General features: G+C 32.0%; 4 protein-coding genes across 11 annotated transcripts; 2 read left to right on the forward strand and 2 right to left on the reverse strand.

Annotated features, from left to right (window-relative positions):
• The first annotated feature begins 1,709 nt into the window (after nucleotides 1-1,709).
• LOC113395977 (uncharacterized) lies at nucleotides 1,710-11,122 on the forward strand. 4 transcript variants are annotated; one of them, XM_026633734.2, is made up of 8 exons: nucleotides 1,715-4,657; nucleotides 6,509-6,568; nucleotides 6,720-7,050; nucleotides 7,156-7,845; nucleotides 8,552-8,703; nucleotides 10,243-10,416; nucleotides 10,703-10,893; nucleotides 10,937-11,122. In XM_026633734.2, the coding sequence occupies exons 1-7, from the start codon at nucleotides 1,962-1,964 to the stop codon at nucleotides 10,848-10,850; spliced, it is 4,251 nt and encodes a 1,416-aa protein (XP_026489519.2). In that variant the 5' UTR covers nucleotides 1,715-1,961; the 3' UTR covers nucleotides 10,851-10,893; nucleotides 10,937-11,122. The 4 variants fall into 4 exon arrangements, 2 of the variants coding, with proteins under 2 accessions (XP_026489519.2, XP_064072034.1); XR_010309242.1 differs by lacking the exons at nucleotides 10,703-10,893; nucleotides 10,937-11,122 and adding an exon at nucleotides 7,940-8,051 and having other exon boundaries at nucleotides 1,710-4,657; nucleotides 10,243-10,421; XM_064215964.1 differs by having other exon boundaries at nucleotides 10,703-11,122.
• A 1,503-nt stretch (nucleotides 11,123-12,625) lies between these two features.
• On the reverse strand, nucleotides 12,626-14,746 carry LOC113395920 (acylglycerol kinase, mitochondrial). The gene is made up of 3 exons (XM_026633655.2): nucleotides 14,522-14,746; nucleotides 13,797-14,095; nucleotides 12,626-13,468 (listed from the first exon to the last, which is right to left on the reverse strand). Exons 1-3 carry the CDS (start codon nucleotides 14,629-14,631, stop codon nucleotides 12,639-12,641), a joined length of 1,239 nt encoding a protein of 412 aa, XP_026489440.1. The 5' UTR covers nucleotides 14,632-14,746; the 3' UTR covers nucleotides 12,626-12,638.
• A 270-nt stretch (nucleotides 14,747-15,016) lies between these two features.
• Nucleotides 15,017-25,504, forward strand: LOC113395919 (TBC1 domain family member 15). Of its 5 annotated transcripts, none has more exons than XM_026633649.2 (10): nucleotides 15,017-15,320; nucleotides 15,947-16,139; nucleotides 16,814-17,233; nucleotides 17,416-17,587; nucleotides 18,114-18,210; nucleotides 18,363-18,779; nucleotides 19,445-19,632; nucleotides 19,976-20,102; nucleotides 21,076-21,303; nucleotides 24,826-25,504. In XM_026633649.2, exons 1-10 carry the CDS (start codon nucleotides 15,279-15,281, stop codon nucleotides 24,892-24,894), a joined length of 1,953 nt encoding a protein of 650 aa, XP_026489434.2. In that variant the 5' UTR covers nucleotides 15,017-15,278; the 3' UTR covers nucleotides 24,895-25,504. The 5 variants fall into 5 exon arrangements, with proteins under 5 accessions (XP_026489434.2, XP_026489436.2, XP_026489438.2 ...); XM_026633651.2 differs by having other exon boundaries at nucleotides 15,018-15,320; nucleotides 21,076-21,340; XM_026633653.2 differs by having other exon boundaries at nucleotides 15,018-15,320; nucleotides 21,076-21,262.
• An 872-nt stretch (nucleotides 25,505-26,376) lies between these two features.
• LOC113395922 (PR domain zinc finger protein 5-like) lies at nucleotides 26,377-27,823 on the reverse strand. The gene is made up of 2 exons (XM_026633657.2): nucleotides 27,565-27,823; nucleotides 26,377-27,481 (listed from the first exon to the last, which is right to left on the reverse strand). Exons 1-2 carry the CDS (start codon nucleotides 27,694-27,696, stop codon nucleotides 26,498-26,500), a joined length of 1,116 nt encoding a protein of 371 aa, XP_026489442.2. The 5' UTR covers nucleotides 27,697-27,823; the 3' UTR covers nucleotides 26,377-26,497.

Raw genomic sequence — 27,823 nt, forward strand, 5'->3', positions numbered from 1 at the left:
AATATAATGTTGTTAATTACCAGGTGGCAGGTATCATGTCAGATGTTACTCATCTAATGCTAATACTGTAGAGGTATATTTTTAATGGCTATTTATCGTATCACATTTACGTTTCACACAGTTTCGAATCACGACGATTTAAAAAATATATATATTTCAATCTTTTTTTAACAACACATTAAATAATAAATAAAGCAAATAGCTAAATAAAATATTATTTCCTTAAAAGATTTGTGTCTATTTTTAATTGTGCAATAGTTATATAAATATATATATCCAGTCCAATATTAAGATAATTTTTCCTTCATATTTTAAATTTATTTTTCTTTTTTTTTATAATATCAGTTGGCGGATGACCCATTTGCTTGTCTCGATGGTAAGTGATCATCGTCGCCCACAGACAATGGCACTGTAAGAAATATTAACCACTTCTTACATTCCTAATGCGCTACCAACCTTGGGAACTAAGATGTTATGTCCCTTGTGCCTGTAGTTTAGTTACGCTGGCAAACTCACCCTTCACACCGGAATGCAACAATACTGAGTACTGCTGTTTGCCGGTAGAAGCCTGATTAGTGGGTAGCACCTACCCAGACGGGCTTGCACAAAGCCCTACCACCAAGTGAATGTTTAAATTAATACATTAGTACATCAAAAAAATCAAAATATACTATATTCAAGTAGGCTTTTACAACCACTTTAGAATCTATTTTAGAAAACGATATTAAGTGACGCTACCACCACCGATTCGTAATGTAGATTCTATAGAGTAGAGCCGACAAGAAACTCCGTAGTTATTTTTTACCTAAAAAACAAAGTTATCTTCTATGTATCTCTTCCCGGAAGGCCATAGGAAGGAAGCTTCGAAAGAAGCGCTTTGTGCCATACTCGATCGAAGGTCTTCGCTATGTTCGAACTGCCTGCTAATGCCTCAGGCGGAAGCAGTTGAGTCCATGGGGTCAACTGCTTCCATATTAGCTTTGTGTGAATACGGCACACATGCTACATTAATTTCCACTAGGTTTCCTTCTTTTATATACGTTGTGCTCAAGTTTATCAAATACACCTGTAGGTATTCAAAATATAAAAGATTAGTGGTTAAATTAAATAATATATTTCGTACCTTGATATGATTTAAGAATGACCTTGATGCACGTATATTAGAGGAATGCAAAGTATTCATGCGATAACGGAAATGTCACCCTATGTCAAATTGGAGTGAACCCCTTTGTAGAGACGGTATAAAACACACAAAGAGTTTGTCTTTTCTGAAGCTTACTAATGATCTAAATCGTTTGTTATATTACTGGGTCTTTAATACTTCGAATAGCTCGACGTTGGACGGCGGTAAGAACTGAAGTACTCGTATTTAAGGGTACCAGTCTAAAGATGAGGCCAGTAATCCATATTGGGGACGAATCTAGGCTTTTAAAGAAAAAATTATGTTCCGGTGTGAAGTAGCATCCCAAGCATTAGTGAAAAACTAATAGGGATTCTTTTATCTTAAATTCATAAAGTCAAGTTTGTTTACTTATCGAAAGGTAAAAATATAATCCAAAACCTTGTAACAAAACCACTTCTTTATAAAATTATATTACAGTTTTCGAAAAATGTAAAATTCATTCAATATTGACAGGACTGTGGATATTGCAAAATTATTTTTGACATTATGGTCACACTGCTTGTTGATTTGACACTTGACAGTAACTCCCACTCAGGTCTGAAACTTCTGAAAGTATTGATTATTAGATTCAGTTCAGTTTGATTCTGAAATCTGAATTCTGATTGCACAATTGATATCTCTTAAGACAAAGTTCACAGTTTATTTTATCAAATAAATTATATTTATACTTTTTTCTGTTGTTCGGTTATAAAACTGCATTATTTATCGTTTAACGATCGTATGAAACTCTATAGAGTATTCGTTTAATTTTTTTTTCAATATATAATTTAACTTCATAATGAAACCGGCTACAGAAATATTATCCTTTATGGATTTACTTGATTTAGATGAAGACATAATAGATGATAGAGCGAAAAATATAATGGATCGAAATACATTTACGAATGAACATCTATCGAATTTCATTAATTTGCTGCAGTATAAGCAGTTAATCAATACACGTGAAAAAAGTGAGTGTAATAATGATGAGGAATATAATTTTGTCGCAAAACTTATACTCAATGCGAACGAAGATAACGTCGAAATCATTTGTAAAATTATAGAAATGGTATTAATGTTACACCCTAGTAGTATTATAAATAAATCAGAACATCTGTTACATCAAATAGTGGCAGATGTGTATCTACCATCTCCAAAAGTAACATTGACAACTGACAATGAAAATGAAAATCTCCAAACTACACTGGTACAATTAAAAATTTGCGTAAGCATTTTAGATGCAGTCATACTCAGCAATAGCAAGCTTATGTTGCCGTTTCTTGATATTCCTTTAGAAAACATCATTTTTAGTAAAAATGATAAGTTACGAGTATATTTCCTCACACATGCTGTGCCGCAATTTTTTGAGGGCATCACAGGGTACAACATTCTTGACAGAATATGGAACTCTCTGAGACAATTTAAAAAAAATTTAAGTGAGATCGCATTGCAAGTGCTATGTTGCCTATCCAATTATTATCTACCAGTTGCAGATAAATCAAACAAAAACATTATTGAATCTGATGTAATTACACATAGCGAATTTTGGGATTTTGTTATCTCAGGACTATTAAATAAAGATGTAGATAATACACACAGGAAAAAATCAATATATTTAGCTAAAAGAGCAATTGATTGTGCGTTTATTAGCGAAAAAAATATCACCATAAGATCTACAACTACATTTATTTGGGATAGAAAAAATAAAATTACCCTAAAGAATATCTGGGATAATTATTTTATATTAATAGACAGCTTAGAAGAGAAACAGAGCAATATTGTTTTGCCATCTTTGAAATTATTTGATACTGTTAAAGGTATTGGTACTTGTTGGTTGAACTGTGCATTTTACATTGGCTTGCGTCATGATAATGCCCAGGTGCGTTATCAATGTTTACAGTATCGCATGCGATTGAAAATTGCTAGCGAATTGGAAGCTGTGTCGATATTTGATGCTATTAATGATATAAATTTATTTGAAAATTACTCTGATTATGAGACTCTTGAAATGGAATTAAAAAATACTTTAAATGACACTGATTCATTGATAAGTGTACTTAAAGGTGCTCCATTAATAAAATGGTCCCCTGTACCTTTATATAATTTGACGACTACCCTATCTGAAGTCTGTTATGAAGGATTATTAGATATTGATTGTTCAAATCTAATGGAAATGATAATCAATATATTAAAGATACCTTGCAATAATATAGTAATAAGAAAAGCCATTCAAGTAAATATGTCATATTTTATTGGAAATAATTGTTGTCAGTTCACATGGAAGGAGTATATGAATATATATCCACACTTATATTTGGACTTTGCAACAAATAATCCATTAGCCGAGTTCATTAAAAATAAACTTATTATACCTGATATGAAACAGTTTTTGCAACTGCTACCATTTTCACACATGAATATAGATTTTGCTGTGACATACTTCGAAGGTCACGATAATACTGATTTCGTTAAATTGATAAATGGTATAATTAAAAACATAAAGGATATAAACTACAGACAATATTCTAACAAAAATGAATGCTTAAATGATGTAATTTTCATAGTGCAACTTTATCAGAAAGCTATAAAATATAAGTGTGCACTTTATGAAAAATTGGATGACTCTGCACCGGCAACATTAGAAATATTATTACAGTATGTTGCAACTTTACTCATAAACGATATCACATTTGATATTGAAAAGATTACGCTGCTCTTTGAAGGCTTGGATTGTATGAGTTTACATATTAATACCACTAATGAAAATGATTATTTAATTAAATTGTATAAATCTACAATACTGATTCTAAATAGCAACATTTCTGATTTAACCAAGAAATCTTTAAGTATATTTATTCTTAATACATGCTTGAAGGCACGTTTTTTGGTAGAAAATTACGAACAGGAAGTACTGGATGTAGATACATTCATAAACATGGTAAAAGATGTGAAATTCAATGAAAGCATACACAAAGAGAATAGTGGCCGATTACGAAATCTATTTTATGAGAAATCCTGTGAAATAGTCCACTTTCTATTGAGCGACACATACTATAAGATCAATAGTGACGTTTTAGATTATATTTACAATGTATTAGACAGCGGAGGCTATGGATGCCTAAAATGGATACTTAAGATAGTAAACAAAATACTTCCGTCAATAATAAATAACAAAGATATTAAATTCAATGTAACGGAATTTTTGAACACGGTATGGAAAGAAATCGAAGAATTAAAATCTAATGGTCAATATATGAAATGCATTCAAGAATTTGTCATCATAATTACACAGGATGCTTTACTAGTGCGACCAGAATACAACAATGTTGTTATTTTGTATTCTAACAAAATATTGGAGTATGCTGCTATTAAGAATACACCGTTGTATTGCTTAGTAAAGCAAATGAATGAAATTAACGTGTCTGCATATAGTCAAATGATCTATGTGCTGTGTGAAATTCTGGTCTATGGTTTTGTACCAAAGAAAGATCACAGGTGAGTCATTAATATTTTTACTTTTATACATAGATAATCCACGTATACAGGGTTATTGGTAATTTCCGTTAGGAGGGAAGTCACTTCGAGCAAGAATTTTAATTAGGCTAAATTACAAAATGTGTTAATTCTAACTTAGCTACTGAACTGTTTCTGTTTCTAAATTTTATTTTAGTTTTATTTACATTGTGTATTGTTTCTAATAAATTTTATAGGAATTTGAAAGAGCGACTTTTAGTCCGAATTCATTAATGTTCGAATACGAATTTCCACCATTGTCCTTTCTGGTCATTATGTTTCAGTTGCTTTGAAATAAATTCCTATTATATATATATTTTTTGGAAAAATAAGAAAACGATAATGTTTTTAAAATAATCTGCAGAACAGGTTTCATAACGTTTTTTTTTTGTTTTTTAGCATTTCTGTGGAAAAAAAAATCGAAAAATATTGAACTAATATCGTTTTCGGTCTCGCATTTTTAAATTTGGACCGATAATTATTGTTTTAATATTGATAAATACTAGTTATTTATTATATTATGTTTAATCGTTTTTATAAATCTGAATAAAAAAATGATTTAAATTAATACTTTTTTTTAAATAAATTTTTAAGTTGCATTTTGAGTTATTTTGAAAAAAGCTAAAAAATTTATAACTCAGAAATGGTTCACTTTTGCATTGTGCATTGGGGGTTAAAATTATCGCAAATAATTAATTTATTACCAATAACCCTGTATGTTTTTAATAATTTAGTACAAAATATATTAGTAAATGATTATATAGCAAATAAAAAAAAATCTAAAACATAATAGTTTTTAAAGACAACTGCATAAAATTATTAATTATACGTATTATAGAGAAGTTGTTATTTAAAAAAAAAAGTTAGCATTACAATTGCATTATTACAATAAAATAATATTAATTCAATTAAACAAAACAGATCACATAATTTTTCCTAATTGATAATCGTTCAGTGACGTCATAGCCGCGCTAGAACAACGGCCGTCACTAGCTTTAGAGAGCTTTTTCATTTACTAGTCAGAGATAAAAACTTTAATCTATATGAGATGAATTGTACACGAATGTATGCGAGTTTTATTGATTTGCTAAAATATATATAAACGAACAAACTTGAATGGACCAATTTTTTTACTTTTAGCCTAACCCTTTTTTTTAAATCGTCTTTTCAATCGTTATATCTCAGAAACTTTTTGTCCTAAGGGTCACCCACTTTTTATAGATAATCGCATGATCTACAAATTTAGATAAAACTTACCGTTTGAAAAACGCCAATAAAAACCGTATTTGCGAAATTTTACCTTGAATAATACTTTTCACATTTCATTCATAATGGTGTTCCGAACTATCGTAGGGCTATAGATTGCTATAGCCCTATTCGAATTTGCTCTTGAATGTCTATTATGAGCACCTGCAAAAGCAATCCTAAGGCATGGCCTAAGGTGGTCGGTATTAAAAGACTTTCAAATGTTTTTTGTGATGTTAAATATATTGCACCAGTAAATTACGGTTGCATTATTGGGTAGGGTAGTTAGTAAGGGTAGGGCTTTGTGTAAACCTGTCTGGGTAGTTACTGCTTACTCATTACATATTCTTTCGACAAGCAGCAATACTTAGCAATATTGAGTCAGGTACAAGGGACGAAACATCATAGTACCCAAATTTGGTGGCGATGTAGGGGATGGTTGATATCTCTTACAATCACGTCCAGGTATATTTACCAGCCTACCTACCTATTTTTAATAAAAATAAACAAAAGAGCGAATACTGGCGAGTAAGGCAATTTAGTAATTAAATTTATTGTGTAATTAAAAACATTATTATAATATTTCAGAATTGCTGAGAGTGTATCTGTTGAAATATTACAAGACAAAAAATATGGTGTGAATAAAGAGTAAGTACGTTTCTTTTACTTGTGAGAAGATCACAACCAGTTATAATGTGTGTGTGTCTATCTAGTAGTCCGCCTAAATTATGAGAAAACCTAATAAAGAATTATATTTCTAGATATTTGTGAATTTAATTGATTCAATGTTCGTTTTCAGAGGACTCATTTTTAACTCTCATATAAAAGTGCTGGCAGTATCAATACTAAGTAAAATTGACAATCCAGAGATTCTTAACACAGTAACGTGTTTTATTATAAAAAAAGTAGAGGATTTGTTCAAAAATAAGCAACGTTACTACGGCAACTCTCTTCACGATCGATCATTACAAGCAGCCGTACAAAGCTTGATTTTCATCTTTTTTAAATCTAGAAAAGTTAATTTGGATTGTGTTTTGACGTGGGCGCTTAATTTCTTGGGGAAAATACCTCACCAACCACTTGTGAAAACATACTTTGAGTGGTACATTGCTTTGGTTTATTATTATAAGGTAAGGGTATGAATTTTTTTAGATGTGTTTCTGTAAACATTTAATGGCTTGATAAGAATATTCTTTAACTATTTAAGTAATAATGAAGGTAAATAAAAATTTTAGGATATCATCATAAATGGAAATATACTTAACGAATTAAAAGAAAATAACGTGCCCATTCAATCGCAATTTATTATATTGTATTGGGTTTTAACGCACAAATTCAAACTTCGTTGTTGTCGAGACGAGGAATTTGAATGCGTTATGGATTTCTTCCTAGCGAATATAATGGGCCCTATTTATAGTACACGATTGTACGCTCAGTATTTGTCAACCAGACTTTATGAAACGGCTAGTTTGTCGAGTACTACTTTAGATTGCGACAAATATGCATACAGTGTAGATGTTATAACCAAAACTCTACAAGAGGCCGAAAAGGCAAAGGACAAAAGTTATACGAAACTCATTAATGATTATTTCGTTCATATTTTTGATATAGTCGAAGATTTAACGCCATTCGCTATATATTGGGGTGTGCCGCAAATGTACGATGGTTTCAATGATATTATTGAGACCGAGTTCTTGGCAAATTATCTTGGAGACATAAGTGAATGTATAACTGGGGATCCAGATGATAAATTATTCAAAGAATGGAAAGAGAAACATAAGTATAATTGGTTTAAAAAACGATCAAATCGAACTCAAGAACAGAATAGGTTGTATGATAATTTGGAAGAAGCTCAAACGATTCAAAAGAAATATGTGCCATGGAAGAACATGATCGATATAGACGTTTATACTAGTAAGAAAAAAGTAAGTGAGAATGTTTAACTAGTGATTAAAATATTGTGTTTAAATTTAAAAAAAGTAATACCTCACAGGCTCTTCCCATTACTCAAACGAGTAGGTTGGGACCAGTGCATATTTCCAGAACATCCTGTCTTACACAGTGGCTTTTAAATACGCCATAAGTTTTAACTTCTTAAGTTAAGCTTCTAACTAAACGGGTTCTTGACAATGTAAGTCTTCTAATTCTTGTAGTTCTCAATCCATTTTCCGCCATTAAATTACTTTAAAAACATTTGGGTCATGTTAATAACTCATTGCACCTTAGAAATATTGTAGCTATTCTGATGGATATTTCGCTGTTGCGCACTATTTTAATTTTTGGGGGTAATAATTCACTAATTCAGTGAAATCAGCGAAATCTCCTTTGAGGACAGAGTTGGCCGAGTTTAGACACGGTAATTAGAAAATGCATGGCTAGTATACGACGAAGCTGATTATATACACGCTTTTATAAGATTTGCCTATTTGCAAACGGGTGATACGGTTTGTAATTTATAAACACAATATTACTCTAAAGTAGACACGATTTTTAGCTTTTTTATAACCAATTCTAAACTGCTAATTCTAGTGATATCGTAGACTTGTAAGAGTTTTTCTTTAAATAGTTTTGACCTTGCTTTAATGTTCCTGCCATGTATTATAACTATCAGTAAGTTAATTCGATTTTTAGAAAAATAAAAGCGATCTTATTGTGGTGGCTTCGCTTATCGATAAACTACCAAATCTTGGAGGAATGGCTAGAACCAGTGAGGTGTTTGGTGTCCAGACTTATGTAGTGGACAACAAGAGGCATTTGCAAGACAAACAGTTCCAAGGATTGAGGTTAGTATAAAATCTACGAACTTGCGTCTATGAGCTCTGCAGTTTTTCTTTACAAACGATCACGTCAATCTTCGCATTAATTATACACTTTCTCTGCAAGGACGACTGAAATTTCATGTGCCTATTTTGTGTGTGTAATTTTTTTCGATCTCTGTATAGAATAAGTACTAATTTCCATAGGGCGCAAACTGTGGTGTGTGATTTCGTCGTTTTTCTAGTTTTTCTCTGATGGCAGTCAGTGACTTTTATTATCTCGGTTCTTTCGTTCATATGAATTCAGCTTTAGTAGAAGTGGAAAAGAGTAATAATGTGAGGAATTGGGGATAAATCGCAGAAGTTTGTGAACCAATTTCTATGGTATGCGGAGTGATGTCATATTACAAGAAGAGTGTTTGGTGTTAGAAGCTCTAAGGCGGTGTAGAGAAAAGTCTGAACTTGACATGACATCTATAAAACGGAAGTATAACAGGATATAAGGCTTGAATTTATGTGGCAATTAAATTATAGTAACACTTTACGCTTTATTCGTTATTATTATAATCAAGAAATATAAAACTAAATAAGTCAGAAAATGGAAATTGTGAACTGAAGATATCTTTACGAATTTACAATATAGACAAGCTCAAGAATACGCAAGATTAATAAAATGTTTGCTTTAATTACTGGTAGAGAAATAAACAGCGGTGTGAAGATGAACAAATGTAATCGTCATCTCATTCGATACGCCCTTGAATTAAATTATTATTATATAGGTCGAAGAATCTATTCACCTAAAATTCTACCAGCTAAGATCAGGCTGTGACAACACCGATTCCCGCCAAAAACGCAAGCTCACGCAGACACAATGAGTCAAGCTTGGATGCGACCGTTGGAGCGGGCGGCCGGCGAGCAATTGACAAAGAGAGCTCGCACCGAGTGAAGTGTTCGGTTTGGACTTGTTTTTGAATCATCGAATCTTTGTATTGATACTGGCGATACTTTTGTTTTACCTACATGGTTCGTGTTTTTATTGCTCGAGGCTACCCATTCATCGGAACCTCGCGAGGACTTATGCCCACTTCGTCCTACAAATCGGCCTTCTGCGAAATTATGTTTAATGTTACGTATAATTTCTATATTCTGATGTATACTTTGAGTAATTTTGTATACAAATATATGTGATTCGCAGTAATCTCTTAAAGTAAACTAGATAAGAGCAAGCGAATGAAATTATTTTAATTTAAAGAATGCTTTGCCTATAAATGTTGTTTAGGGGGGGATTAGTTTCATAATGCTATGTTATTGTTCTATTGTTTGTGTTTTTGTGTTCTGGTTGAAGTAATTGAACCGTGTAAATACAGACATGAGGGACATAACATTTTAATTCCCAAGGTTGGTGGTGGATTAGTGTTTCTTACTTTACAAATGTCTATGGGCAGTGGTTTCGATTTGCGAGTTCGCCTACTTATGACAAACAAAGTCATATCAATGATAACAGAAAGAGGATTTTCAACGTTTGATAAGGAAGGCCGTCAGATGTTTTATTAACGAATGTTTCAGTGTATCGGCAGAACGATGGATTAACGTTGAAGAAGTGCGTCCCGGGCAGGCTTTGAAGGAATACCTGATGAAGAAGAAGGCTGAAGGCTATTCTATCGTGGCAGCTGAACAGACTTCCAGCAGCACACCATTACAAAACTTTAAATTCCCAAAGAAAACTCTTCTCTTACTTGGGTATGTAGATTTTACTGCCATTTTTTAGCTTGTTTATTCAAAACCTTCCAATGAACAGCGTGGTCGTAACATACTGATGATGACCGATCACGGCGTCCAATCACAGCTTGCTATGCAAACTTGCTGTTACTTTTGCCAAAACTATTTGAACAATTCAGTCGCTGGACTGGCAATAGGGAACTGCCCTAACTATACTCTACTTTACAAATTCAACTTTACATTTCTGACCCTTGAACAAACAACTTTTTTTGTATAAAATAAATAAAATTGTATTAATTTTTTACAGACATGAAAAAGAAGGCATACCATGTGACTTGCTGCCCTTAATGGAGCATTGTGTGGAAATACCGCAGCAAGGAGTGATTCGATCTCTGAATGTGCATGTTACCGCTGCTATATTCGTTTGGGAGTATGCTCGGCAGAATATGTTATAAATTCATATACGAATATCTCTTCGATTCCTTATAAGAATATTATTACCCCTGTATACACCCGTATACCCCTGTATACCCCTGTATAAGTGTCTACAAGGGTTGGTCCAAAAGTGATAATTGGCCAGTGCGAAACTTTGGAATAAGGAGTACTAGAATCTGCTACTGTTTTTACCAAGTCAACATCATCTGCAGCAGTTATTTTTTCGAACACAGATATTTTCAGCCACACTTAAGGGTTTTTAAATCGTTTCATTTCACGGTTGATTGCAATGCCGTCCTTTAACTTTTTAGTTATTGCTTTAATATTTATGTTTAATGGAAAAAAGGCCGCAAATGTTATATTTTATTTAAATAATTATAGCTGTTCAGGTTTATCATTGCATTTAAAGTATCAGTAAAAATAAACTTTTAAATTACTATATAAAAGTTATATCAACTCTTTGTTCAAGAAACGGTTTACCGTAAATGGACCTTTCTTTTTATCTCGCTGGAAAAACGTGTTACGTGTTTTACCCACGTGGAAGTAGTGAAATCCATATACCCCTGTATGTGGGACTCACCGGTGCCCTGGACGCCGAGTGCGCCCCGGTACACCGGAATACCCACTAAAAAACCAGCGGCATCCTCTTCGTCTCTACGGCGGGCGCCAGGGGTCTCTTTTGCGTGGTACCGTGAGGCCCAGACGGTCGGCCCGCCTATGCCTCCAGACTCAGGGGGAATTCCCGGGGTAGCGAAAATGGACCTGGGTGAGCCCAGATAACGTGAAAGTATAGATACAGGTTTGGTAAAACTGAGTCTAAGGTCTTGAAGTCCAGCTGTACGCTAAGCTTCTGGACTAAAAGGATTTTGCATCGATGTCAAGGGCGAGAACATCACTAACCTACGATTTGTTAATAGCATAGTAGTCATGGCTGATATCTTGTAGGATTTCTGTACAATACTCGATGACCTCAGCAGTCTTCCTGCATGTGGGTTTAAAAAACATGGACAAGATGAAAATCATGTCCATGATTTAATGCTAATTAGTTGAATACTCAAAAAACTCTGATTGCGGCAGCTAGTGTCTTTCGTTTCATAATTCCGCCAACTAATATACAAATGAAATATTCCAGAAATTATCACCTATTTAGTAAAAATGATGAATAATTTCTAGCAGTGTCAGTACATCATTCATCAATAACATTACTTTTGGATCACCCCTCTTATTACTCAAATGTCAATGTTAGTGCATGTTTAAATACATAATATACTTAACCATTTAAATGATTAAATGTTATCCGTCATAATGGTTTGTTTTATTTAACTCGCTTGCTTTTTTAAACCCAGTAAACTTAAACCATAGAGTTTTATGACACAATTAATAAGTAAAACTATCGGATAACCTAAAGCTTAAAACATCCTTTTTAGACTGCAAAGTAAACCCTTTCTGAATTCCGTATATATTTTTAATTTTCCCACATAATAATTTAAATCTTTGTTAAAAAAATAAGGGATATCATAGGAGTTTATAATAACTTGATTTTCACGCCGATATTTAAATACGTAGAAAAAAGCAACTTCCGAGTGTCTTGTGGGTTCGAATATATAGAACCTACATTTGGAACTGGTGGGCTTTAGGTTTTAAAAGTTAACAACAGTGCTTTAATATAACGTAGAAAACTGCGATAATTTGTATTACTGTGGCACTGGTGCGAATAAACGTAAAGTACTTAGATACTTCAAAGTATCTAAAGTACTTTATTTCTTTATCGAAATGTAAATAATAACCGTAAATATATATTTAACATTTTATTCAGGTTTACAGAAAAATTTAACCATTTTTGGTAATAAAGTGATTTTGACAGGCTTCACGTCAAATTCTTCTTGATCAATAGCAATGACAACATCGGATTTATTTTCAAGCGGTCGTAATTCGATAGTTCTAGCTTTAATTACCTCTGGTGTGTCACTTTCGCCGTTCAAACGTCGCCAACCTTCAGAAACGAATTCCGTATAAGTGTATTTATTCTTTCCTAATCCTACGCTCAAAGCGGACAAACCGTCGTTAACTTGAGGCTGGATCCTAAAATCAGTTGATTTAAAGCACAATTCATTAATCACAGCACATTCTGGGTTTGTAATACTTTTTGGCTCTAGTTGTGGTGCCGCTTGAGTATTAGGAATGAAAAATGCCCATTTTCTTTTAATCTCTGGTTTTTTCGTGACGCAATTTTCGCATCCATGACAGGGAGGTGAATATTTCAGTGATCCACTGCATTCCCAGCATAAGGAATTTTTGTATCCATTGAATATATAAGAAACATATCCTCGCAGCGGTCCATATATCCAGTATTTATCTTTCTTCGAAAGTGTATCCCGAAAAGCTCCCCATTCTATCGATGTCAAAGCATAGACGGGTTTATTTGGGGTTTCATCTCCAGTATCTATTGGTTCAATCTTCATTACGTCTTTCCATGTCGTATTATTTTCTATTATTGCCATACAAGCTTGTATAAGCTGTTTTACCTTCTCCACACCTTCTCCGCCAGGAAATAGAATGTTACCAAGACTATTGGTACGACCAAGTGGTAAAACACCTAACGGGAATCTATTAGCCTCATCGTTTCTCCGTAGTAAACCTAAAACGATTATTTGAATCAATACTATTGATTTTCTTTAACACAAAAACAAACAAGCAAATTAATAACAATGATGATAAAAATAAAATCAATGGAACTTCACATATAAATGAGGATTTGTCTGATTGTGAATAAATAATCCCGAATAAATAATACGAGTTATTGGTCCCCAGACCAAAAATGTCTCAAGTACCTCCTGCAAAATTCGGTTTCATGAATCCGAATATACTGGGTAGGACCAAACGCATTCTTTATTAGATATTCTAGAACTTGTTATAGAATTAGGAAATCCTTATAGAATTTTTTATTACATAATTGTAAAAATTACCTGTTACTGTCTCAGATAGAGTTCCATCTCCTCCTGCAACTATAATAGCTTCTGTTCCACGCAGGGTCTCAACTACTTCTTTGGCATTACCTTCTGATGTTGTCTGTATAACGTCAACCTGTAATCCAGCTAATAGTAACAAAGGCTCACAGTATTTTTCATAATCTTTTTTAGCCTTACGTTTATTCGCTACAGGATTGAGTATAACAGTGACCAACGTTGGATTTCTGTCTATTGGGATTAAGGCATCACCATATTTAGCAGCTTCTTTGCATGCTGCTCGCATTAAGATATTTATTCTGTAAATAATAAATGAGGTTGTATTTTTTTTTATTTTATATATAATATATTAGGTATTCAAAGATTTAGGATAATACTAGAGTGTTACAATTATGTAGAGATTATGAGCTACAAAAGCCTGTTCCATTTTTAATATACTTTTTGGTTAAATATTTTTTAATACATTGTTACGTATATGACATGATACTGTATAACATTATTGTTTCAAATATGGTGATATTATTGTTTTGATCTTACAATTTCCTATATAGATTTTACATAATCAGTAAAAATACTGTGGAAACAAGTAGTAGTATAAGATTTTATTTAACTATAACCCTAACTAACTGCGGGCCCTATGATATTTCATACACTTTATATTAATGTATTTTGAAAAACTTTTTTTTTTCTTATAAGTTTTAAGTAGTTTAAATTCTATTACTTACTGATATCTTTCTTTAAGTGTTGAGGCGCCATAATAAACCACGAAAGCGCCAAATACTGATTTTTTCCAATTGTTTCTTAACGTTTTTCCAATTTTGATGATTCTCTCCATTATAAGGCTATTGCAACATCAAAAACTCTTAAATATGATACTTATTCACTATTAATGTTTTGTTTTAGGTTATAAATCAGCTGTTTTAAATTTGACAGCAAAGTCCCTTTTTTTTTAATTATTTAGCTGCTCTGGATACAAGTACCACACAGTGATTAAAAAGTTTCGCTTTAGCGAGGTTGTATATTAATATGAAATTATCTAACCATGTTTTCAGCATTTTTTAAAATTATGATTTTAATAAATATATAAAGGGGTGGAACTTCTTTTTATACTGAGTATTTGAAATTAGCCCGTTTTTTTAACCAGTGATGAAAATAGTAAATACCCTTACTCGGAAGTCATAAGTACTTGTTCAGAATGCTTACCAAACTAAAGTGAGAATATTCTCTTTGGTACTTACATAAAAGTTTAACTTCCAAACAATGTTGATGTTGATTGTTGAAGAAGCAACAAAATATGTTTTTGTGCCAGATCAGATAAATGTCATATGTCAGTTGTAAAGTATTTATTTTTAATTGAAACAAGTTTTTTGTTGTGAAGTACTAGTGTTGTTGTTGCTTACATTTTAGAAAATTGACTCGTGAATATGGTTTAAATTCTTCAAAATACAGCTATAGGATTAGTGCTAAATTGTAATAATCAAGATGTCTTGCAGTTCAGTGGAAGATATTCCTGAACAATGTAAAGTGAGTATCGAACTTTACTGATTTAATTTTTATCCTTATTTTGATTTTTATGCACATTGGTTGTTAATACGTTTTTACATATACGAAAGATGTATTTAATGATTCCGGCCTTGATAGTATCAAGTTGTTTATAATTGCGTCATATTACAATGTTTCAAAGACAATGAGATTTACGCTACATCGCAGCTTAGAAAAGTGAGCTGTTTTAGAATATTTATCGAAAAGTAATCAGTTTTTATCGGTTACGATACTTAGTAAAGATTACTCATATTCAACTTTAGAATTCCTATTGGAAATAACTAATGATATAATGTAGTCCTTTCTTTGTTTTATTTCCAAGGCAGTTTAAATTTGTCTCTGACAACAAAATTCCTATATTTATTTTAAAAACATACAATGACAAATGTAAATTAAAATGTAATTTTATTAGAATGAATACATAATTAAAAATGTATTTTTCTCTTAAGTGTAAATATAAAAGACCTTGAAATTTGGCTAATTTATTAAAAACAATGTTTTTTTTTAAATTAATTAATGTCTTTTCATCAAGTAGTCTTTATGCTCACTCCCACAAAAACAAAAGCTTTTGTTTTAATCTAAACTATTAAAATTGTATATACTATCAGGACCTGTTCACTCAAGATGGGGTTCTACTCAAGGCGAGCATTGGTCGTTCAATCAGCGATCTTAATTCAATTGGCATGCTCTGTATTGTTCAAAATAGTGATGGCACAAAATGCATTGAATGGCGTCCGAATGATCTTATAACTATCGACTCTGACACACAAGACCAGGAATGGGCAGTTGTTAACACTATTGGTAATTATTAACAATATTATTTTACTTTTTCGTAAAAAGAATACATAACTGATTATATTATTTAAAATAAATTATTATCCCTAGGTTTAAGTCAACACAGATACTATGTACCTATTAAAAAAGTGCAAAGAAAGAATTGGCAAACTATTAACACAAAACTTTATCATCTGTACCCCCCCCCCCCACTCATCACATATTCTGCTACAAAACAGCACTTTGCATTGTTACTGGTTTGGTAAATAAGGGTGAGTAAGCCAGTGTAAATATAGCCATGAGGATCATAACATCTAATTTAATATTTCTTACAATGCTATTGTTTATGATTGGTAGTGACCACTCACCAAGAGGTGGCCCATTTGCAAATTTATCTACCAATTCTATATAAAAAAAATAACATAAATAATATTGTTTTACATTACCAAAGATAATGTTTTGAGCATAAATAATAATGTTATTTGTGTTTATATTAAAAATTATAATAAAACTACTAGTTGAAACTAGATAGATAAGATAAACATGGTATAGCTTACAGATAAAACCCACTATTTCTTTTTATTCCCTATTTTTAATTGTAGGGTTTTACCTGAAATCGTATTGATTTGCTACATATACACAATCGAAAGTTAACTCTGTGTTGCTAGTATATTATTAAAAAAAAACAATAATTAATTCAGGTCGGCGTCAAAGAACTCTGAGCGGGAACATGACATCAGATTATGCAGCTGCCCGAGCAAGAATCATCCGAATACCACTCGACGAGCTAAAAACATTCAAATGTTCAAGAAACAACCAGCAGATGCAATTTTCAACAAAACAGGGCGTTTGGCAGAACACATTTTACTTTCAACACGGAAACGCTGAAATATTCGTCGCTTATCTAAAAAATCATGTGAAAACGGCTAAAACAAGACACGACAGGAACACGTATGTCGTTGTCGAGCCAAATATCGAGTCTCAGGTATTGAACCGCTCGTTTGCTGAACTCGATATATTCACGGAGAACACAACAGACGTCGTTTGGAACTTGGTTTCGAATTTTAAACAGAGGCCGTATGAAACGACTTTAGAAGCATTCTCTAAACTTACTGATATTGGTAATTTTTCTTTTTTCGTTTTGCGTCGGGAAACGCTTTAAGTTCCTTGACAATTCTTTTGTCAAGAGTAGGACCAAAGGTCTGATTAGTATTAAGTGAGCTTTATCTGTAATTTAATTGCTATGAAAAATGCCAACTATATTTTTAATTAGAAAACTAATAAAATAATTTTTCATCACAAGTTTATTACGGCAACGAAGGTATGAACGGCAAGAGGGACGTATCTGAAGAAGTGGCAGAGCTCCTGACGAAGAGCATGAGCGCGTTGGAGGACACCACCACCGTGACCAGAACTGATGAATACGAAGTCATCAACGTTAAACCAACTTTACCACCGAGGCCTTGTATACCCAGGTATAATTTTATTAGATAACTTTTTTATACTGGGTTTTCGTTCGTAGTTTTTTGAATCCTATTTTACAAATTGATAGATCCAATAATTCACAAATTGAAAATTTTGGCTAATTCTAACACTTTTTCTAAGAGGGTCTATAACACTTTTGTGTCATTGCTTGTAAATGGGGGTATACCCTTTTTGTGCCAATCCATGGACTCCTGCTTTGATTTAGTTACTCAGACTCAAAAATAAGCCATGCTCCTCACCACCCATAATTCGCTCTATAATTGGTGTAGGGTTGGTATTTTTACTTTTGGTATGTCTGACACTGCCTCTTCAGCAACCAGGCGAAGCGATTTTCATGAATTCTCGACCTTGTTTAAATCATATTCTCACTCTCACACCCGCTCTTCTCGACTGAGCTGTCTTCGGGAAGAATGATCTCTCGCATTCATCGTTAATGTACCAACGAACATCCTAAAGGAACTAAAAAATGAAGTGTCGGACATAAAATAATAATTAAATATATAAATTTTGTTCCAGAGGAACTCCTTTGTCGACAGAAAAATGGGAGGGCTTGCAGGACCCAGAAGGTCGAGTGACAGAAATAGATGGTGTCAGACAACTTATTTTTAGAGGCGTAAGTTATTTTTAATTACATTAAAATTAGGTTTTTCTTCAATTGAAATAATCACAAAGTATTTTTTTTGTTTTAAAACCAAAATCACGACTTAAATAGTCGTAACGGAAACTTTTGTGAAATAATTTCTTACCATAAATAATTATTCACAGGGTGTTGCTCATTCGATAAGGAATTCAGTTTGGAAATACCTTCTAGACTACCATCCCTGGAGGATGACTGACGCGGAAATCAAAATTCTCCAGAAGAGAAAAACAGAGGAATATTTCTCCATGAAGCTCCAATGGAGGTCAATGACAGATGGTCAAGAATCGAGGTTTTCGGAATACAGGGACAGAAAGAGTTTGGTCGAGAAGGACGTCAATAGGACGGATAGGACACACCCGTTCTTCGCCGGAGATAATAATCCGAATTTGATGGTTTTGCAAGATATATTAATGACTTATGTCATGTACAACTTCGATTTGGGCTACGTGCAAGGAATGAGCGATATATTGGCGCCATTGTTGTTGTTGTTGGGGAATGAAGTGGATACGTTCTGGTGCTTCGTTGGATTCATGGAGAAAATTGTAAGTTTATTGTTCGTATCGGCTACTAAATTCGTTCTAAAGTAAGCCTAGTCACATGCGTATAAAGTCTTCTTCGTGCGTTGTAGTGTGTAAGTGTGTGCACAAACACAGGTGCGCTGTTTTTCCCCTTGGGCTGCGTATGTAGTAGAGATAGCAGAGTAGCTAGACAGTACGAGGGTAATTCACCAATAGGATCACTTCATTTTCCTAGCATCGCTGAGCGCAACTTGCGGAAAAGGCTAACGGATTTGTACATACAAAAAGCGAAGTATATTTTAGCGTGGAACGTGTGTGAGGATTGGACTACAAGTCAGTCGATATACTAGACGCGTAGTGTACGTGTACCGTTTACTCGCACAGCTGAATACAGTTTATCATGCATTGTCGCACCATAACTTTGTTACGTGTTTTAGTATCGCCTATCTGCTTCGCTCAAGTCAGGTGGCGAAATTCAGACGCATGACCAATAGTTTTGCGACCATCGAAATGAAATAATGTTCTAGAATTGAACGCTTTAGTGCACCTCGGTCTATGCCAGCAGACAACGATAACAATGGTCTGACAATTATGACGAATAATCACATATTATTCATTTCAGATGTGTGCTAGGTGTGTTAGGTATGTCAGGCGTGTGTGTGTGTGTGTAAAGGTATATTTGTCACCAGGCATCAAACTTCGACATGGATCAAGCTGGCATGAAACAGCAGCTAGTTAACTTACAACAGCTACTGACGTTCGCGAGTCCCGAGCTAGCGAAACATCTGGCTTCGAAGGACTCTGGGAATATGTACTTCTGCTTCAGGTGGCTATTGGTTTGGTTCAAGCGGGAGTTTTCACATCGGGATATTATGAGGTGAGGATTATGACTTCGTGATTAAAAAAGACGTTAGATAATATCAGAAGATAGCTGGATAATATGGTCGAGCACCAAGTTGAAATTGGTTATAACTGGCCTGTATGGGAAAATATCGTCCAGTAAATCTTTCTATATTAGATAAAATTCTTCAACAAATTTCACCAACCAATGTGTGCAGACCTACGTACTATTTTGTCAGTTTTTTTTTTAATATCGACTTTCGTTCATTTGCAAACTTGGCATATTCATGGAAAATAATGTTATTTGAATGTCACTTTATTACATGTATTGTTGTGAAATAAACTATCAGAAATAGGTTGATTATGAGTAATCATTTCAGGCTATGGGAGGTGCTATGGACGGGTTTGCCATGTGCGAACTTCCACTTGTTCATCTGTGTTGCCATACTCGACTCCGAGAAAGATGTGTTAATCAGCAAAGACTATGGGTTTACTGAAATATTGAAGGTAATTTACTACTGTTCATTTAGATCAATTAAGAAATCTGTCAGTGTTTTATTTTTTTAGAGAAATATTAATACCATTTATTTAATAATTAATAAATTCAAAATTTATAAATATTATCATTTACGAGAAAATATAGATGATGAACAAAAATGGGCCAAGTTTGAGTAGAACTGAAGTGAGGCACCTCTCCACAAGGTTAAGTTTTCCTGGCCTATATTTTATGAGTATTTATATACTTGTGTAATGTAAACAATGAACAAGGTATTTTTAAACTCAAACTCGAATTCCTTTATTCAATATAAAAGCATTACACTTACTTATTGATAGTCAAATTAAACACTACCACATTTTTTTAAATTAGTAAATAGTGATTTCAGGAGCTTAGGAGATTTATTTAGAGGTCAATTTTAATGATTTTTTTTTTTTAAAATACTCACTTATAGAAAATTTATATTTGCAAGATTCATCTTTGAACTTTTTGGTTTTTATTTTGTTGAAAGTGTGTGATGTAATAAAAAATTTAACATATATAAATCAAAATTAAATTAAATCAATTATATATATAAGCACTTTTGAATTATTATTCACAGTACCATAAATATTGTAAACATGACAAAACAAATATGTTCTAATAATGTGATGTCTCTTAGATATGTTAACCTTTAAGTACCGACGTGCGGTCTCAGAGGCCCCGATAGCTAGTCGACTTGCTAGTTTTGTCCTTTTTCTTCACAATACCGATCCCAGCTTTTCAGTAGCTGCATGGTTAGTGCCCACATTGATGTCGGAAACGGCAATGTTGTCGCCGCGGATGTATTCGGTGTGTAATTACCCTTTGAAATTCCGATGCGGCCTCACAGGTCTCACGTCGGTACTAACGTTACAAAAAATGCACGTCGGTACTTAAAGGTTAACAATATATATTACAGTGTAAATAAATTTAATAATAAAATAAAATAAAATTGTATTTCAGCATGTCAATGACCTCTCAATGTGCTTAGACGTTGACCGGATACTGAGCACAGCGGAGGGTATCTACCACCAGATCATATCGGCACCACACCTCTCGGACCAGATCAGAATTATCCTGGGCATCCCGACAGTTGGTTCTAGACCAGAACCAGAACCTGAGCCAGAACCGCAGACCAGTCAGACCAATGGTAATGTAGAGACAGACCCAGGACAAACGGATATGGAGGAAGTTATGTATCAAATAGGCTTAGATATGAATTTCTAAGGCACGTTATTTCACTACGGTAGATAATTAGAATAGAATATGCTTGTGCCCGATTAGTCAATAATATATTCATTGTTTGTATACCTTTGAGTTTCATATTAATATTTAATATATAACAAATTTGGATATTATTTCATCGTTGCTGTCTGTGTGTGAGTTTCGCTTGTTGTTTATAATATTATCTTTTATAATGTACTTCATAAAGGTAAGTAGGTAGGTAGGTAAGTTAAAAATTTTGTAATTGATCTTGGTTTCAATTTATATGATTTTTGGGTTATTTTCTGGGTAAATTGAAGCTCTAGGGCAGCGTTTCGTTTCCCAAATGATGGATCCGACCAGTATGTGAAATTTAAATGCCAGAGATATTTTTTATCCATCAATCATTGTTTAATTAACTAAAATATTGTTGGTTTTATAAAGGATATCCATCATAAGCAGAGATTATTTATCTATATTATATATGTCACCGTAAGATTACAAACATCGTTAGATTACAATCTATCTCGTCATATTGTAAACTGTCGAAATATTGTGAACTGTGAAATATGATTGCAATTTAACGCATTATTTTTCGCTATATTGTAATCTATCGATGGGAAGCGGGCAAATTGTGAACTGGCGTAGAACGGACTGCATCTCGCGCGTTGATTGGTTGAACGTTATGTGCCCCCCGCCTCCCCGGCATCCGCCATATTATTTCACCATAAAATTGCAAATACCGTTAGATATAATCTATTTTGCGCAATTGTAATAGATTGTGAACGTTTATTCAATTTGCAATAAAACATAAATAATTTCGATAGATCATATCATTTCGGTTAGGTTAGGTTAGAGTTTTTATAATTTAACTGAAATTTTCTTCGATAGATTGTAAGCTATCGAATAATAACAGTGACGTATGATTGGTCGCTCTTACAATAAGGCCAATCAGGGGACAGATTGTAATCTAGCAGTTTGACTTCGACAACAGTTTGATTTCTGACGATTTTTGTAATCTTACGGTGACATATATATATTTTTAATATCCTCTAAGCCATGAAATAACTTCCTTGTGACAGTATTGTTTTGTATGGGGCAGTGAAAGCAAAACAATCTTGTAAATCATTACATTATATTTAAATCAACACTTTAATGATTTGTTTCTGTGTTTCTTTTACTTAAAATGGGTCCATCTGATGGTAAGTGGTCAGCACCGCTCATAGTCATTGGCTCTGTAAGAAATAATACCCATACCTTACATAGTGAATGTGCCATCAACCTCGATGTTATGTTCCTTGGACTGTTTGTGGCAGTTGAATATATGATGAGAGATGCAGAGGGGTTAAAAAAACTTTTCGTAGAAGCAAAAAAAAAAAAAGAAACAGAGTCAAAACGTTTGGGAAACGCTACCTTAGAGCTTGGGTTTTGTATATTTCTTTGTCGGTATATAATAAAATAAAAATTTAATTTTGGTCATAAATATGTTTTATAATCAGAAGTTTTATTATACAGAGAAATTTAAAGTATACCAATGAGTTACGGATTAAAAAGTTTAAAGAGCTAGTGTTTTTGTATTGTAGTAATGTTGCCATAGCAGATACAGGTTAACAGTCTTAGATATCATAAGGTTCATTTTATGCCAACAATTTTGGCAAATTGAATACTTTGTTCAAGTGTATTTGAAAATTAATAACAACAGTTTTTTCTACACATTACTGTACCCCGATAAAACCTTTTGATCTACGTTTGACAGCAATATTGTATGATATTATATGTATCTTTTTATTGTATTTCAACTTCTATCAATTTTTTCCCTCTTATTCAATTAAAAATGTAATAAAATATAACTGATTGATGCTGTTAAAGTAAATTATAATAATGAACAATTCCCTTTAACGCATAAAATAGTATAAGAATATTGTTAGCATAAAAAAGACCTTATTATACATATTGTACAAATTTAAATTTAAGTTTATCTACTCACACTAGCTTGTGTGGATGAAAAATGTTTACATATTTTTTATCGTAGTAAACTTAACCGTTATTGCCATACTTTGCCAAGTTCACCACTTTTTTTTAATAATTAAAAATATAGATGAAATTTAGAATAAAAAATAAGGAAATTAGTACAAAAAAGTTAATTATTAATATTAAAAAAAAAACAATCCATTAATAATTAAATAATGTCTATATAGTTACTTTATGAATTAAACCCTACACTTGAATACTATGATGTAAGTATTATAGATTATCTGCTTATTTTTTTTATATACGGAGCAATTTATATATTATTGTACTTTAATATTAAATTTATTACACACGAAATTCTGCAAGCTTATTCGATGTTTTAATTAATGAACGATTAAATATTGATGTTGAAATCGATATTCGCTATTGTTTTTTTTATATCTAAAATATAGTCATAATCACTATAAAAAATTTAAAGGCAAAATTGTTGTAATAAATCCATGATATTGTTTGTAATAATGACACTTTTAGTTAAACAAAATACGGCAAAGCCATCATTTATATGAAATGTAATATTTTTGAATAACAGTAAATTACAATTGTATATTATTTGAAAAAAAATAACATTGTTAAGTAGTGATGCAAATTTTATAGAATGTTTATTAGTTATGAAACTTCGTTAGAAGTTCTAAGTAGTTTTTGTATAAAATATTTACTTTTCTATATTATTCCTGAATGGGTTGAATATAATAGTTAAATAAAACTGTACAAAATGAATTTCAATAGAATTTTCACTCACATAAACTATACAATTTAAATAGTATTACGTTAATCACTATAGCTGTTTCTACATCTCATCATATTAAAAAAAAAAATATTTTTATTTAAAAACGCCCAAAGCGTTTACAAATGATATCAATATAGGGTCTACTATCTTAAAGCAAAAAAAACTTTTTTGTGTCAAAAAAGTTCGAACTTAAAATACTTCTTTCGTTTAAATTCAAAAAAACAGTTCCTTCACAATATATAATTAAAAAAAATGTTTTATGAAAATTTATTAGTAGGTATCGAATCGGCAATTATTTTTTTACTGACCTTCGTATGGATATGTACATTCTGAAATGTAATGTGTTAATGTTAAAAGTTCATATGGTATATAATTTTACAATTATCCGTTTCATTTTAGACTCAAAATTAGTGATTTAATTTCTAACATGTTTATTGAAACATAATTAAAAATGATTACAGCTTTTCTTAATGTAAATTAAAATTGTAAAAATTCTATTGAAATATACTCACCGTATTTTTTTGCATGTTTGCGTCCTTGCGTTGTTTTTTAAAATGTTACGTTACCAAACTTTCATGAGTTAAAATTAACAGATTGTAAAAATTTGGTTATAATATATATACAGCTTAGAACTTATTGATATTAGAATATTTCAATATTCATTACATAATACAGTGAAGTAAAAAAAGAAAGAAAGTAATATTAAAAAAAAAGTGATGTATAGAAAATTTAAGGTTATTTTTTTATTGCAGGTTACACTCGAATATAATGGACTACAAATTTCTATTGTGACGAAAACTGTTTGGGCGCTTCTAGCGTAGTATTATAAATAAATATATCTATGTATAATAGAGACTGCATGACGAGTGATAATTTTATATTTTTATATAAATAACGCACTAATAATTCAATTTATAAAGATAAATCTATTAAATATCATCTCGGATGAGGATGCATTTGGAAGGCATTTTAATTCTAAATCCTGTATCCTCCATTGTTTTTAAAAAGTTGAAATATTTTCTGCCCAATACAAGGTCTGAATCCGAATAAAAAGCGTTTAATATCGAATCAGTTTTATTTCAATATTAGTATTTATTGATTTTTTTTTTATTTAGATTTTTTTGCAATACAAGGTTCAAAATAAAAGAGTATTTTCTAGCACAGTTAAATGTGCCTAATCAATAATGATGTTTTTATTTGATACAATAGCTTCCTTATGTGTACAAAAAATGTTAATCTTTTGTTTCATTTAACTTTGATAAATTACATTTAATGTTGTTATATTTTCTTTGTTTCATTGTATAAAACAATAAGTTTGTTCTTCTTGTATTTTACTCAATTCGTTATGTAAATTGTTGAAAGGGAACGTCAATTGTTCATAAATCTTCTTTTCTATTTATATTTTCACTGTTAATAAATATTAAAAAATAATTTCTCGTTTTATTTTTAATGTTGTACTCTTTCTCCTCCCAATTGTTATGGCTCATACAGTGTCGTTTCTAATTTAAAAAAAAAACGTACACACTACTTTTACTAAACTAATAGAATTGAATTTCCTAGATTTTAAAGTTAAGTACAAATATTTTATCATAAATTCTAGGGATAGCTTACTTATATATTCCGAAATGGAACACAGTGTTAGTGCATTATTTTTTTGTTTTGTTTTGGCTTTTATTTGTGCCAAGAGGGCACAGATTATTTCGCCAATGTCACGTGCGATATTATTTTTTTTGTTTTAGAAAATGCACTTAGTATAGTGACAGAATTCCCTTCACTATTGAAAATGTTAAACTAAGCATTTGTAATAACAAGCCGGATATTGTATCTCATATTTGCATTGCCAGTATATAAGCAACTTAACAAGAAGTCTAGTGATGTTTTTAATAGTATTTGTAAATTCTTTATTGAAGGAAATGAGAGATATAATATTTAATCTCATTTTATAAAAAGTAACTGTCTGTTGCTCTTTCACCGCCACTGAACCATATTTGATGAAATTTGATATGAAACAAGCTCAAATTCGAAGAAAGAACTTTTAATGCTAAACCCCTTCTAATCAACGATTAAAATGGAGTTATTTTGTTAGGTGTTTCAACTTCAACTTTCTACTTATTCTTTCTCTCAATTTGAAAAGTCACTTTAGTTTTATTAATTCTATCTTGATCACAACTAATAATTCATTAAATAATAAAGATTTGGTTTTATTTGTAGAATAAGAGTTTATTTTTAAATGAAATTGTGATTATGAACACCTAATTCATCTTTATTACAATATTGGTAGTTCAGAAAAAAAGTATAAATAAATTATGATACTAATAAAAGGAAATACTCATTAGATCAATCTTAAAACTAAAATATATGAGATCATTTTAAAAAGTTTTTTTGTACTTTTATTTGTAGGTCAGTCTATTTTTTATAAATGTATTAAACATTTAGAGACATTTGTGTATGAGATTTTAAATGTACATTTAAACCATATCTAGTTTGATATGATTTATTACACATATGGCAGTGGAAATTCTTGACTCCGGTGTGCGTCAAGGAATGTCTCTGTAATTCAGATTTTGAGAAGAATCTTTTTCCACAGTTCTCGCAACCATATTTTTTCTCCTTCAAGTGATTTTTACGAATGTGTGAACTACGTGAACTTGACGATATGAAAGTGGCATTGCAAACTTCGCACTTGTGATTTCGGGTCCTTTTATGATTCCATAATATATGTGAATGTAAACTACCAGGTACTTTAAATTTTTTTGGGCAGAACTTGCAGCTGTAGGCTCTGTCGTTACTATGTGTTAGCATGTGTATTCGGATGTAACCGGGTGGATAAGACTTTCCACATTGATCACACTGCCGTAAAATTCTCTCTGATTTATTTTTATCCTTGTTATCAATATTTGGTTGACAAGAATGACGGTTCAAATCTTCAGTGCTATAGAAACCTTCCCAGCAATTTTCACATATAAATGGTTTTAAATGTAACTTCCTGTGAAGAACTAGGGAGCGGAAGTCTTCGAATTTTTCATTGCAATAGTCACAGTCCCGTCCTACAATAGATTTTACTGGATGATTGTTCACACAATGTTCATTCAGTGATTTTATTGAATGAAATTCTGCCTTACATTCCACACAAAACAATAATTTATTCTCTGTTTCGACTTTCGTCTCTCTTTGGATTCTATTGATGAATCGCCGCCTATCACACGGTTTACGGAATATTTTAATCGGTTTGTGGTCGTCGGAATCAAAGCTAGCGTCATAGTTATCACTGGTAGAATCGACGAGGTTCAAATTTTCAGAAAGGGTTTTCGCGCTTGACTCAATCAGCGTTTTAAAAGAATATGTTACTGTTAATTGATGAATACAATTTATACAAAGATTTTCGGGAAGCGAATCATCTTCTGTGATCTGAAATTGAGCAAGTTTACGTCAGACACAGCAAATATAACAAAATATTTCAATAAAGGTGTATTTTTATTTGTGCTTTTTACCGTGTAGTTATAAAAATTCTGTAATATGTCAGACAAGCGGACATCATCCCCGGCTATCGATAAAACTGTATGAAAATGTCGCATTTCTTTTTCACTGCCTAAGCAAGTTCTACAACGCTCTTTGTAACTCATATTATAAGTCTAAGCAAACTATCTAAAACGACGCTTTGTTCTTATCTAACACCTAATTACTACCGTAACTTAAAGTAAAAAATATTTTCAAAATAGAATATTAATTGTTGTTATGTTTAAATCAAAA

This window comes from Vanessa tameamea, chromosome 10 (genome assembly GCF_037043105.1).
Source record: "Vanessa tameamea isolate UH-Manoa-2023 chromosome 10, ilVanTame1 primary haplotype, whole genome shotgun sequence".
Classification (NCBI taxonomy): domain Eukaryota; kingdom Metazoa; phylum Arthropoda; class Insecta; order Lepidoptera; family Nymphalidae; genus Vanessa; species Vanessa tameamea.

What these genes read in the sequence shown, in the direction of transcription:
- LOC113395977 (XM_064215964.1), top strand. Translation starts at nt 1,962, where the DNA reads ATGAAACCGGCTACAGAAATATTATCCTTTATGGATTTACTTGATTTA. An exon ending in AAATATGGTGTGAATAAAGA is followed by an intron (nt 6,569 to 6,719) that starts GTAAGTACGTTT and finishes GTTCGTTTTCAG; the next exon opens with AGGACTCATTTTTAACTCTC. An exon ending in AAACAGTTCCAAGGATTGAG is followed by an intron (nt 8,704 to 10,242) that starts GTTAGTATAAAA and finishes CGAATGTTTCAG; the next exon opens with TGTATCGGCAGAACGATGGA.
- LOC113395920 (XM_026633655.2), bottom strand. Translation starts at nt 14,631, where the DNA reads ATGGAGAGAATCATCAAAATTGGAAAAACGTTAAGAAACAATTGGAAA. An exon ending in ACACTTAAAGAAAGATATCA is followed by an intron (nt 14,096 to 14,521) that starts GTAAGTAATAGA and finishes TATTATTTACAG; the next exon opens with AATAAATATCTTAATGCGAG. An exon ending in TCTATCTGAGACAGTAACAG is followed by an intron (nt 13,469 to 13,796) that starts GTAATTTTTACA and finishes TAATCGTTTTAG; the next exon opens with GTTTACTACGGAGAAACGAT.
- LOC113395919 (XM_026633649.2), top strand. Translation starts at nt 15,279, where the DNA reads ATGTCTTGCAGTTCAGTGGAAGATATTCCTGAACAATGTAAA. An exon ending in GACAACTTATTTTTAGAGGC is followed by an intron (nt 18,211 to 18,362) that starts GTAAGTTATTTT and finishes AATTATTCACAG; the next exon opens with GGTGTTGCTCATTCGATAAG. An exon ending in GACAAACGGATATGGAGGAA is followed by an intron (nt 21,304 to 24,825) that starts GTTATGTATCAA and finishes TTTTTATTGCAG; the next exon opens with GTTACACTCGAATATAATGG.
- LOC113395922 (XM_026633657.2), bottom strand. Translation starts at nt 27,696, where the DNA reads ATGAGTTACAAAGAGCGTTGTAGAACTTGCTTAGGCAGTGAAAAAGAA. An exon ending in AGAATTTTTATAACTACACG is followed by an intron (nt 27,482 to 27,564) that starts GTAAAAAGCACA and finishes GCTCAATTTCAG; the next exon opens with ATCACAGAAGATGATTCGCT.